Consider the following 13,798-nt stretch of genomic DNA (forward strand, 5'->3'; position numbering starts at 1 on the left):
ACACACACACACACACACACACACACACACACACACACACACACACATCCCTTATATTCCAAAAGAGTGATTATCAGTAGAAAAGTGTTGTGCACACACTAGGAATTAAAAATATTTTTTGAGTTTGCTAAATTGGTATCTGGAATAGTCAAACACATCCCACTAAAATAGTTTATTGTAGGAAAAGATTCTGACCATAGGATCATTTATTAAGCACTTTCTAAGTATAAGCTACTAGAAATAAAAATAAATAGACCTTGCCTGCACAGAAATTACATTTTACTGGGGGAGGAGAGCAGTTACAATATTTTCATAGATAAGTAAACATGAGATAATGCCAGAAGGAAGAAAACACTAACAAGTTGAGGATCAGGAGAGGCTGGTCAGAGAAGATGGCCCCTGAGTTTAGCCCTGAAGGAGCTAAAGATTTCAAGAAACACAGGCGAAGACAGATTGCATTCCAAGCATTAAGTATAACCCACGGAAATGCACAGAGGAATACAGAGTTTAGGAAATAGAAAGTAGACCAATTTGGCTGAAACTTAAAGTGTGTGAAGAGAGAACTGTGAAATATATAAGGAAAGGTATCTTCTACCCAATTTCAGAGGGTTATTGATCCTATCCCATCTCATATCTTCATTCACTGTCTTTCTATCAACATTCTCATTACCTCTTGCCCAGACCGCTTCTAGAGCCTTCTAAGTATCCTTCCTGGTTTCTGACTCATCCCTTTCAAATCCATTCTCGAAGAAGCTGCCATACTAATATTTCTAAAACGCAGATCTGACCTCCTTACTCAAAAATCTTCAACGTCTCTAGAATAAAATACAAAATCCTTAGCCTGACATTTAAGACCCTCCACAATTGGTCTCTCACCTATCTTTTTCATCTTATTTCATATTACTTCACTTCATACACTCTCCATTTTGGTAAAACTGGCCTGCTAGTTACTCTCTATGAGTACCCCACCTTTATGCCTGAGCATAAGGGTCCCACCTTTTTGCACCCTACACTTACTGCATGTCTGTAGGCATTTGCTTCCTACTTCTACGTCCTGGAACCCTTAGCCTTCTTCAAAGTTCAGATATCATAACCTAACACGAGGCATTTCCTGACATCATCCCAACCTGGAACTATTATCACTCTTCCGCTCTTAAAATTACTTTATGTTACCTTGTATATACTTTATATTTACTTCCATGAGAACATACTGAGTAGTCTGAATAAAATGGAAACTCATTAAGGACAAGGACTATTTTTTGCCTTTTTATACTACTCAACTAGCAAGTGCTTTATAACAGCAGGCATTAAATAAATGTCACTTGAATTGAATTGAGTTATGAAGGATTTAAAATGTCAAGCTGAGAAGTTTATTTGTTTAAAAGGTAATAGGAGCCAGAAGAGACTATTTCACAGGAGAAAGACATGGTAACCCCTGTGCTTTAAGACATTATTTTGGTAGCTCTATGGAAGATGGATTAAATAAAGGAGAGACTGACAGCTAAGACAACCATGAAAAAACTACCCAAGTGAGAGTGATGATGGCTTGGACTTGGCCTTTATGAGTGAAGAGGAGAGAATGACTGTCTGAGATACTGTGGAACTTATAAGGCTTGCCCCCTGACTAAATCTAAGGGGTGAGGAAGAAGAAATAAATCAACTGATTAAGAATGAGGCTGAGTTTGTGAGCTTGGATGACTAGAAAAATGGCTATGCCCTCCATAGAAACAGGAAAGCATGAAGGTGGGGTGGCTTTGTGGAAAAGATTATATAATGAGTTCTATTTCAGATACGTTGTTTTGGGCGAACCAATGGGATGTCCAACGTGTAGCTGAGTATTCGAGAGAAAGTCTAAGGCAGACTATGTAGATATAAGAGTGATCTGAGTGGAGATGATAATTGTAGTTGAATAGTAGTTGATGAGATTATCAAATAAGAGGATATAAACAGAAAATAAAAGAGAGCCTTAAGAGATAGCTATAGTTACATATATAATGATCCAACAAAGGAGATTAAGAAGGAATGGTCAGCTAGGTAGAAGAAGAAACAGAAGAGAGGTTCTGCAAAAACCCAGGGATGAGAAAATGTACAGGTTGACCAATCAAATGATGCCTAGTAGAGAAGTAGAAAAGGATAAAGATGAAGAAAGGGTCATTGAGTTTGGCAATTAAGGAATTGTTGGTAACTTTGTAGAGAATAGTTTCAGTGATGCGGCAAGGTCAGAAGCCAGATCACCAGAAATTTAGAAGTGTGAGAAATGAGGAAACAGAAGCAATAAAGGTGAACAACTTTTTCTAGGTGTTCTGCAGCAAAACTAAAAAATATATAGAATGAAAGCTTGAGGACATGGCAGGATCAAATGAATGTTTTGTTTCATTTTATTTTAATTTTTTTAAATGAGGCAGACCTAGATGTATTCCATAGGTAACAGAGAAATAGCTAGTATATAAGAAGGTAATGATAAATGGAGGATGATTGAAAGCACACACGCACACACACACACACACACATATCCTCTTTCATAGAAAGCAGTTTTAGTGACATCTATCCTTATAAATAAGAGAATCAGAAAACTAGTGAATTGTTCATAATAATGCAGTTTCTGAGGGACTTGCAAAGACAGTTAACAGATATTTTTATTGTTTAGTAAAGCTTTAAGTAATTTGGAAAACTCATGACATCTTTGAAGAGCAATTTTTGGCTTTACTCAAATTGCAATAATGATTACATTTCCTTCCAGTCTCATCCACTGGGTAATCCATCCTACATGCACTTCCAGTTTAATTTTTCTATTCAGTAAGTCTATCTATAAACATTTACTAAGCACCTACCATGTTCAAGGCATTATGGTAAGCATAGCTCTGAAAATGTTCCCCTGCTCAAAACCCTGAGTTTTATAGATAACATCCTTAGAGACAGAAATGACATTAGAAGCTACCTCACATTGTACAAATGAAGAAACTGAAGGCCAAAGAAGTTAAGTGACTTGCCTAGGGTCTCTCACAGGTAGCAATTGACAAACCTGGGATTTGTATTGAAGTCCTCATATCAAACCCAATATTCTTTTCACACTGCATTTCTTTGTATCCCTTTACTGTGAACCTAAAACATATTTGAGCCCCCTGCCATGTGTCTAAATGCATTCAAATTCTTTAGTCTTGTATCCAAGGTCTTTCATGATATTTTTATCCAGTGTAGCAACTAATAAGTATTCCTCTCTCCCCTTCCCCTTACTCACAAGTAAGGTTCTCCTAGATGTTGAACAGACAGCTACTCCCTGGGTCATCACTCCTAAAACTATAACTCATGAACCCCCACCAATGCATCCAAATATTTGAAATTCTTTAGCCTGGTACTTAGGGGATTTCTTAATGTTTTCTAGCATTATCTTATATTCTTCACTAACATATATTGTACTAGCCATTCATCCCCCAAATCCACTGAACTTTTCTGCCATTATACTTATGATTCTAGTGTTCCCTCCCCCTCAACTCCCCTACACTTTCAGTACTCGATATCCGCCTATTGAGATCGTATCCAGCCTTCAGGCTACCTTGAAGTTCTACATCTTCCATTAAGGTTTTTTTTTCCCTGATTTTCCCAATCAACGATTATCTGTCCCTTCTATGAACTACCATATCATCTTTAATAATAATAATAATAATAATAACAAAAACTTAAAATTGCGTGGCATTTTGTAGAGGCAGTGTAGTCTAGTAGATGGAGTCTTAGGCTTGGAAGCAGGAAGACTTGGGATCAAATTTCAGGTCTGACAGATCTGTGACCCTAGGAAATTTACTTAATCTCTATGTACTTATGTATGACTCCTTAGAATTTAACTAAGTCATAGAAAGGTTGTGATCTGCCCTTGTAGGGCTCATAATCATTGTTAACCTCAAACACCTACACGCCAGTCAAACATCCATGTGGATGAACCAGCTTTCCTATGCACCAAATGACTTGTCAATGGTAAGTGGTCAACCACTAGACTAAGGCTGAAGGTTTGGTTTGTTATTAGAGCTCTACTGCTATGAGATTTTGCAGTATACAATTTATTTGTTTGTTTTTTTAAGTTGCACTAAGACAAAGTTTCAGGCTTGGATTTGCCCTTCTTTCATTTGTCAAAGTAAATGGTACTTTTCTTAATCTTCCAACAAGCCAAGATTTACAAGCAAAGTCCCATTTCTTTATCCCAACCCTGTAAGGCATGTCAGTAGATTTTAGGACTTAGAGTTAACTATGTGCCCCAAATACATTAACACTATATTTTGTCAGTTGTCAGTAGGAAGATGGGACAAGAATTTGTGATCGTTTGTAAACACAACAATTAACATTTGATTAAATCCCATATATGGGATATTGTGCCAGGCACTGAATTTTGTCCAAAAACTAAATAGCACTGGCAGTGTCCCAAGCTGTTTATGGTCCATCAAATAGCTAAATAATGGTAGACAGAAAGTAACCTCATCAAGATTTATTTTAATAATATTAATGACAGCTGAATTCTAGCATGAAATGAAAGCTTATATCCTCTCCTATGTAACCTGAAATATGCCTCACTAAGTTATACAAGATGTCTTTACTATATTGACATTTGCTTCCCCTGTGCTGTTTATAGAAATCAGTCTGATTACTTTGTCATGTCTTTTACACCAGAGCCTTCTAGTTCCCACCCCCCTTTGAAGGTTGAAAAATAAAGCCTTTTTAATCACTTGAATCACCATATTTTCTTCTCCAATCATGATTTCCCTTTATAGTTTCCCTCTCAGAACACTGTACAACTCCCCAATTAGAATAACGTGTCATTTCCTTCAAGAGGAATCAGCATGATAGACTGATGGCCCCATGCCAAGAAACCTTTTTTGAGCAAGTCATTATCACTTGAGAAAAAGACATTGTGAAATGTTTGAAGGGAGAACAGTTGTTCTAACCAACAACCTTGATAGAGCCTGTCATTTAAAGTTAAACACTGAGGGATTAAATCAGGTTTGACAGTCATAGGCAGAGAGGAGACTGTGTTGTTAAGTCTTTGAGATCCCTTTGCCACTAAAATCATGAAGACATAGCTTATAAATTATTATAGCTTATATATTATAAGTATATAATATATAGATATGTAATATATAATATTATATGTGATATAGAGGCATATAATATATAGGTAGCTTATATGGATGCACATATGTACATATGTGTGTGCATATATATGTATATGTATGCATATATATTATAGGTGCAATCTATTTGAGTCAACCTACCAACGGAAGCCACCACATTTCTAGATGCTGTTTGTGGAATAGAAGAGGATATACATTTGTAACTATAGACAGCAAGTGCATTAGATTTTATTACAGCCTCTTATAACTTTAAAACAATATTACTTGAAAAAAAGGAACCATTTGAAATTTAAAAACTAGAATTCTACTTTCTTGACTAATTTAATTCAAGAAGCATTTATTAAGTACGAATTCATTAGCTAGTTGCCTTCCTCATTTGGAGCATCATGGTGGTTCTCCAGTAATTTTGAGCATGAAATTTTTGGCCATCTTCTCATTAGCCACCCACCATCTAAACTAGAGATCATGTGCTGAAAGGCTTAACCCTTTAAACCCAGAACTCTTGCTCTGTCATCTCTGAGGTCCTGATTCGTGAGCATTTCACACAATCCACTATATGTAGCCCAACTCTTTCCATTCTTCACTTTACTTTCCATCCCCATCTTTTTACCAGATGCCTTCCTGATCAGACAAGAGACTTTGCCCTGGAGTAACTAATCCTTTCAGCTCTAGAATTCTCACAATGGGGTCTCTACTCTCCCAATTGGTGAGTGCTTCATGGGGTCCTCTATATCCTGGTCAACTCCAGCCATGCGTCCATTTATTCCCTAGACATCTTTCTCACTAACCACACTGACATCACAAACATATTCTCTGCGTCATCCTCCAACTCCAAACCCTACCTTTCCAGTTCTGGGGCCATAATGAAATCAACACTGTCATTACTACCACCAAGAGTGTGTTAGTCTGCTTTCCTATAGTACCACTCACCATCCCTGAAACTTTCCAAGCCTTTTCTGATAAATTTCATTCAATGAGCATTTACAAAGCAAATTAGAGTGACACGGTAGTTCTTCAAGGAGTTTTGAAGACCAAATTCTTGATATCTTCTCATCAGGCACGTTGCCACCCAGACAAGGCCACCACTCCACTATACATGTTACCTGCCCCATTTTAGAATGTATGCCCTCTGAAGGCAGAGAGTGACTTCATTTTTATATTTGTATCCCCACCAGAAAGCACAGGGCTTGGCACCTACTGAGTATTTGAATGCTTTTCTTCATTCATTCATTCATTCATTCATTCTTCAAATGCCTAAATTAATACCTCCATTTTTCCCTTAGGCATGTTCCTTCTTCCTGGTGATTGTCTAAGTCACCTCCACCATTTTCAGAGAGCTCCACAATTACAGTCACCTCCAGCCTGCCTATGGGAGACTCTCATGATTAAAGACACAGTCAGGCTAATTTTCCCCTCTAGGCATAAGAGAAGCTCTGTCAGGAATTAGTAGTAAAGTTTTTACAGCTGTTGAAAGAAGAAAACTAGTATAGTTCTCGAAGTACCAAGGATATAGGCTATAATAGCACCTTGAACATAGTAAGTACTTAATAAATGCTCAATGAATTTAAATTAATATTACTTCTTCAGGAGAACTAAGGGCAATAGTCCAAAGCTACCTGGTGAGACAGTTCAGCTGCTAACAAAGAACTCATACAACCTTTATCCTCATATCACATGTAAATTCCCAGTGGAACACCAGGACTTATGTTTGACACATTAGCCCCAATCCACTTAGGAAGTAGGGGATTGGGAGGAAGGGATGGGAGAATCAGGATGACTGTCTACTCTGGAACTGGGGGTGCAAAACTTAACTCTGAACTGGGAGTCTAGATACCCAAGTTTTAAACTTGGCTCTGCTGTTAATTACATGTATGACACTGGGAAAATTATTTCCAGTAAAATGTAAGCTCTTTGAGGACAAGGGGTGAATTTGTTTTGTTTTGTTTTACTTTTTGTCCCCAGCACCAAGCATAGTACCTTAGATGTATTTGATAAATGTTCATCGATTTTAATTGAGTTGTTTCATCTTTTTTCTTTCAATTTTCTTGTCTGCAAAAGAGGCAAGTGGTTAAGGTGATCTATAAGGTGCCTCTCATTGGTAACATTCTTTGGGTCCATGGAAACAACATGATACAGTGGAGAGAACTCCAGATTTGGGAACAGAGGATCTGAGCTCAGACCTCAACCTTGTCATAAACTAGCTGTATGACCTTCAGCAACTTACTTAACCTCTCTGAGCTGTGATTTCCTCATTTGTAAGATAAAGAGGTTGGACTAGATGACATATTCCATTCCAGATGTCAGTCTACGATGCCATAAAACCTTACCCACTTTTATTTCCACTTCCTTCTTTTTGTACCTTATCCTTCAATTTCACCTGCTCGTGATTATACAGTAGCAAACCAACACTCATTACTTTTTTTTTGCTTTTATTTCCCTCTCCATTTGAAAAAAGAAGAAAAACAATATAATTTCTCATCGAAAGAGGAAAACCTAGATCATGACTGTTTACTCTGAAAATGTTTAATTCAGTAAATGATCATTTCTTAATGTATAGAGTACTAGATTTGGAATTAAGAAGATCTGTTTGAGTTCCATGTTAAACATTTACTAGCTGTGTGACCTGAGCAAGTAACAACCTCTCTGCGTATGCTGGTAAATGTTTCAGAATAGGCTCTCTGAAAAAATAAATGTACTCACAGCACACATTTAAGTTTAATCCTCATTATTTATGTTTTCTTTACACCTTTCTTAAGTCTCAACAATCAACAGGACAATAAATAATTTGTAATGTCAGAGGTATAAATTATCACACTGAAAATCTATAGGAGGAGCAGACTCCATCACCACCACCCCCCACCTCCATGGCTATTTCTTCTGTAAAATGAGGGGGTTGGGCATGTTGACATTTCAGACTCCTTTCTAGCCCCAAACCTAGGATTCTATGAGACTATTTAAATCTCATTTTTTTTCCCGTCATAGGCCACCCTCCATCTTTTCATGATTTATATTTCAGTTTCACCTGAAGCTTCCCAACCTCATCCAACCTTGATACAGGCCTGGGAAATCCCACATCCTTAGCAACAGGACTTAGCAGGCTTCTGAGGGAGTAGGTTTAGCTGTAACAATCAAATTCTTGTTAAACAATTATGAATTCCGGCCTGCCCCATAATGAAGTGCCTTTCTGTGAAGGCCTGGTTGTCACAGTGGTGACATTTACACTAGCTTCACTATTATAAATAGTTGAAATTACAGACAAGCAAGACAATGATTGCTTTTAAAATACTCTTTGGTAATGGCTCTGTGGTAGTATATAATGTCCTCACTCTCTTCTCACTGCCATAGGGAGCATCTTTTATACCATCGACATTTGGCACAATAAATAGCTGAATCTTCTACACTGGGTCTCAGCATGTCCAGATCCCAGACAGAATCATGAAACAAGTCAAACTGTTCGATAGGATTTGTGTCATCTCTCTGTTCTCTTCCTCCTTCTTTTTTCTTTCTTCCTTTCCCTACCCTACCCCCACCTCAACATGCAATGTTCGCAAGGTTCTTCATTGTAGAGTGAATTACTTTAATATATTGCTCCATGGGATATTTTTATTTTAACAAAGATAATGCCCTTAAAAAATAAACTTTAGACTGGACTAAATTTGAGGCTAGAATGCAATAAAGTATTTATGGATCATCAAATGCAACAAAAATAATATTACTAATAACAAAGAACAAAAAAGGATGCAGTTTCTAAGGTTAAAAAAGACAGAACTTTAAATAAAAGGACAATTCCCCTCGATCTTTGTTTTTACTAGGTAACTGGTCAGGACAGGTTCCCTTCAGGGAGTAGGAACTTTGCTAAAATCTCCAACATCAATTTCATGCAGGACGAGCAGACATGGACAGGTTTATGATCTGCCTCCTTGAAAGAAATTCCTACATTAATGAGATTGTTACTCTATTGAAGTATTGGAATGGGTGGAGAGATGCTGGAGAACACTGGAATCTTTCAAAGGCTCTCAAATCATCACTGATAAGTAGCTGCCTCCTTCACTGAGGCATGCACAACGTTGACTTTAACTCCAGCTTTTGAATCCCTTCGCAACCTGTCTCCAGCTCGGTTTTTTTTAGCCTCATGAGACATCAATCTCTTTCACACTCTCTATGGGTCAGAAAAAACTCATCTTGTTATGTTGTCCCTCCTGCATGGCATTTCATCTTCCCTTTGGACAGACTACCTATCAGGCCTGGAATTCATTCCCTTTCCGTTTCTGCCTCTTAAATTTCCTAGTTTCCTTAAAAGTTCAGCTCAAAAGCCACCTCCGACATGGAACTATTCATTTTCCTTCCATCTACCACCCCCCGCTTCCAAAAATTGCTTTGTATTATTTTATTCTATTTTATATATATTTTCATATGTGCATGTTGTCTTCCCCTAGAGAATATGACCTTTGTGAGGGCAAGGATTGTTTTATTTTTGTCTTTGTATTCCCTAATGCCTGTTGATTAATTTATTGAAACCATACTTCATTTGGAAATTGTTTATTGATTAAATTGATATTGAGTAAATCACTATTTTTATTGCTGGGTAATTGATGCTTCTTTTTTCCAAGTTCAGAATGCAATTTTTTTCTTGAAATTTCTTCATACTTTCTCATAGATTCTAGTGCTCACAACATTATTCATGGTACACACCTGGAAGAAAGAATATTTGTTATTATTTGTATATAGAATGGAGTCAAAGGATCTGCATTTGAATCCTGGGCTCTGATACTATCTGTGTGACTTTGGATAAGCCACCTAACTTCTCTGGGCTTTGGCTTCCCCATCTGTAAAGTGAAGAGGTTGGGGTAGGTGACCTGTGACATCCCTTCCATCTTTAAATTTAAAGTAGTTCTAAAGTTGTCATTGAATCTCCAACCTGGAGAAAAAAAAATGCGTAATTTAGGGCATTCAAAGAAACTAAGAAATTGTCATAGAATCTCAGAATTTGGAAGGACTTCAGAGGCCCTCCCGTCCAACCTGTATATGAATAACTACTAATAACCAACCTTTGTTCAAAGACCTCGAATGAAAGGGAACACCTGACCTCCCAGGGTGATATTCTACTTTTAGATAATTCTCATTGTTAGGCTTTCCTGATGCTGCAACTTCAATATTTTTCTCTGCACCTTCTACCTTTTGCTGCTTGTTGAGCCCTCTGTGACCAAAGAGAACGAGATTAAATCCAGCATGACTGTTAAATTATTCTAGCTATTGCCAAGAAACTCACCACCACCATTTTCCCATCTGCAATTTGTCTTTTGATTGTTGTCTCCTTGCCATGCCACTTCTGTACCTGGATCAGGGAGCCATTTTCCAACGTTATGATGCTCTAGAAATCCACAAAGGATTTACTTTTAGAAATCAACTGATAACTTTATTTAAGAAAATTTGGATCTACTTATGGCTAGGTGTCTATTTAACACATTTTAAGGCTAAACTAGTACCAATAAATACAGGGGGAGATGGTTGGTGAGTCAGGAGAATCCTCTGAGAAGAGTTTACAGATGCACAAGGACAAAAATCACAGAGGGGGAGAGATCAGATTGCTGATGCAACCTAGCCCCATGGAGGGAGTATCCTCACTGAGATCTGTTGAAGTACTGAAGCCATTTACACACTTTTCCATTTCAAAATCTTTGTTGTAATACTTCAAACAATAGTATCATAGGTCTGGGTTTTATTTCTGGAGGCTATCTAGCCAACAAAGGTAGTATGGTCTAGTAACAAGAGAGATGGCCTGGGAATCAGGAAGGCCTTGGTTCCAGCCCAGCCTCTGACATATACTGGCTGTATGCCCCTGGGCAAATCACTTAATATTTCAGGATCCCTATATGTTCTAAGACTAGAATTTGCAGAGCAGCTGACAATCCACAATGGTAGAGAAAGTTTCTCATGTGCATGCACGCAAAAGATAGGTACATTACGTATATGTGTGTATATATACATGCCCAGTTTCTAGGCAGATAATGTGTGGTGAGGTTTGTTGTTGTTGTTCAGTCGTGTCTGACACTTCCTGACCCCATTTGGGGGCAAAGATACTGGAGTGGTTTGCCATTTCATTTTCCAGTTCATTTTACAGATGAGGAACTAAGACAAAAAGTGACTTGCCCAGGGTCACACAGCTAGTAAGTGTCTGAGGCCAGATTTGAACTCAGGAAGATGAGTCTTCCTGAGGTCAAGCTTGGTACTCTATCCACTGCACCAACCAGATGTTTCTATGTGATAAGGGACTTAAGGATAATGATAGAAAACTAGCTAGGGTTGAATAGCACTGAAAAAAAATCAAATGGTATTTTTTGCCATTTTAAATTGTTAAATTGATTAGTTAAAGTGTTAATTCAATTCATTGTACTGAAATCATCATCAAAAGAACACAAAAACTAATTACAATAAATGCTTGATTCTGTGCCATGCAGTCAGCGTAGACAGAGCTTCAAAACTAAGAACTCTTCAGGAAAAGAGAGCTCTCAGACTCCCTTGAACCTGTTTCAGCTCTTTATCATCTGGAAGCATTAGTGCTCACCTTCACTTTCCGGTTATCTGCTGTGACTTCATCAAACTCCTCACCCAGCTTGAAGGAGATCTCCGTGGTTTTGAATGTGCTCTCTGTTTTGATGGTCATCACGTCGCCATTAGCACTTATAGTTACACTGGGTTTAGCTAATCCTCCAACGTTCCTGGTGGCAAAACTCACTCCTACAAGTCAGATGAGAAATTAGATCTGATTCTCCTTTCTGAGAATGCTGGCCATAAGACTTCAATTCAATTCAATAAACCTTCATTAAGTGTCTACTATGGGCCAGGTACTATGTTAAGGGCTGAGAATATAAAAAAAAGGCAAAAAACAATCCTTGCTCTCAAGGAGCTTATAATCTAATGAGGAGTTTATAATCTAATTTCAAATTTACATTCTTCAAGAAATAGCTAAAATTAATCATTTTAAAAGCTTTTTAAAATCTATTTTTCCCATTAGGCATTTTAGTAATAGATTTGAATCTTCTTTTGCCTGATCTTTGGAATTTATGCAGCGAGCTATATGCTCCCAACTATCAGCTACTTCCAGGGAGACTCTTTGGCAGTGTGGGAAGCTGTAATCCATCTCTCAGACTATTGGGTTTTACTTATAAAATCATTGCCTCAGTATTACTACTCCCAGAGGCCTGAAAGAGGGAGGGAATACAGTTTCTCAAGATTTTCATTTTCTTTCAGACTAGTACTTGGAGGAAATCTTGCTTTTTAAGATTTTGATGAGAAGAGGCATAGCATAGTGGGAAGGTGCTGGACCTGGAGTCGGAGATACCCAAGTTTGAATAACTATGGGAAAAGGCACTTCACTACTTTGTAAACTGGGGGTCATAATACCACGCAGAACTGTTGTGAGGCTGAAGTAAGTAAATAAACCCTAAAGAGTTATGCATATAGGACAGGGCATCAAAAATGTGCATTTATATAGGACTACTAAAAGTTCCATTAGTTATAGTAGAACTATAAGTACTACAAAACGCTTTTCTCATGACCCCTCTGTGAGGTAGGCAGTACATATAATTATAGTAAGGGGATGCTGTAAATATAATTGGCTCGTCAGAAAAATGTGTATACCACTTTCAAGTTTAATCTGCATTATTTTTTTCTCAATTGTTTTCTTAAGTCTAGACAAACAAGCCCTGATTTATAATAATAATAATAATTATTATTATCATATATATAGCACCTACTATGTGCCAGACACTGTGCTAAATGCACTTAACAAATATAATCACATTTGATCTACACAACTCTGCAAGGTAGGTGCTATAATTATCTCCATCTTACAGTTGATGAAACAGAAAAACAGAGGTTAAGTGACTTGTCCAGGATTACAAAGTTAACAAGTGCCTAACGTTAGATTTGAACTCAGATCGTCCTGACTCCAAGCCCAGCACTGCTGATTTGTAGTGTTTACCTATTTCTGAGGTATAAATGTTTACACCGAAAATTTAACAATTGACTTTTAAGAGCTGATTTGAGCTGGTTTCAGCACACTCCTGATTATACCCATGTTGCAAACATGGAAACTAAAGCTTATGGAGAAAAAACAAAAACAAAAAACTTCTTAACAATTGTCAAAAAAATGAAATAGGTCACCTTATGAGTTCTCTATCTCAGGAGGTCTTCCAGGGGAGGCTGGATATCTGCTTGTTGGAGATGCTATAAAGGGGATTCTTAATCAGGCCCAGTTTGAACTTCATGACCTCTGAGGTCCCTTCAGAGTCGCGGATCATATGACTCTATACTTTGAAGGGATTAAGTGACTTTCCCCTTTCATACAGACAGTGCCGGAGACAGGAAAATGCCAATTAGATTGTAAGCTCCTTGAGGGCAGGGCCTGTCTTTCGTCCCTTTTTGTATTCCCAGTATTTAGCACAGTGCCTGTCATATAGTAGGCACTTAAGGAATGTTTATTGATTGGTTGACTAGAACCTAACTTTGACTTCCCTTGTTCACATTCCATCCCTACCACATAGCTTCTTCATATGATTTAAATTCTTTGTTCATTGAAGGATCAAGCCTACATAGTGCATCAACATGCTGGAAACGTATTTGGGAAGCAGGGGGCTAAAGAGGATCCAGACCTATGATTTCATCAGTATAGGAAAACT

The 13,798-nt window shown here is 37.7% G+C and overlaps 1 protein-coding gene across 1 annotated transcript; it reads right to left on the reverse strand.

The window, feature by feature from the left end:
* Positions 1-9,723: 9,723 nt before the first annotated feature.
* On the reverse strand, positions 9,724-11,855 carry LOC114034202 (fatty acid-binding protein 9-like; the record flags this gene model as incomplete). Its single annotated transcript, XM_027849799.1, has 3 exons — positions 9,724-9,809; positions 10,387-10,488; positions 11,683-11,855. Coding segments are annotated over 3 exons (326 nt in total), but the record flags the coding sequence as incomplete, so codon positions are not given.
* Between the last annotated feature and the right edge of the window lie 1,943 nt (positions 11,856-13,798).

Source organism: Vombatus ursinus, unplaced genomic scaffold, assembly GCF_900497805.2.
Source record: "Vombatus ursinus unplaced genomic scaffold, bare-nosed wombat genome assembly UNPS02008532.1, whole genome shotgun sequence".
NCBI classification, from domain to species: Eukaryota; Metazoa; Chordata; class Mammalia; order Diprotodontia; family Vombatidae; genus Vombatus; species Vombatus ursinus.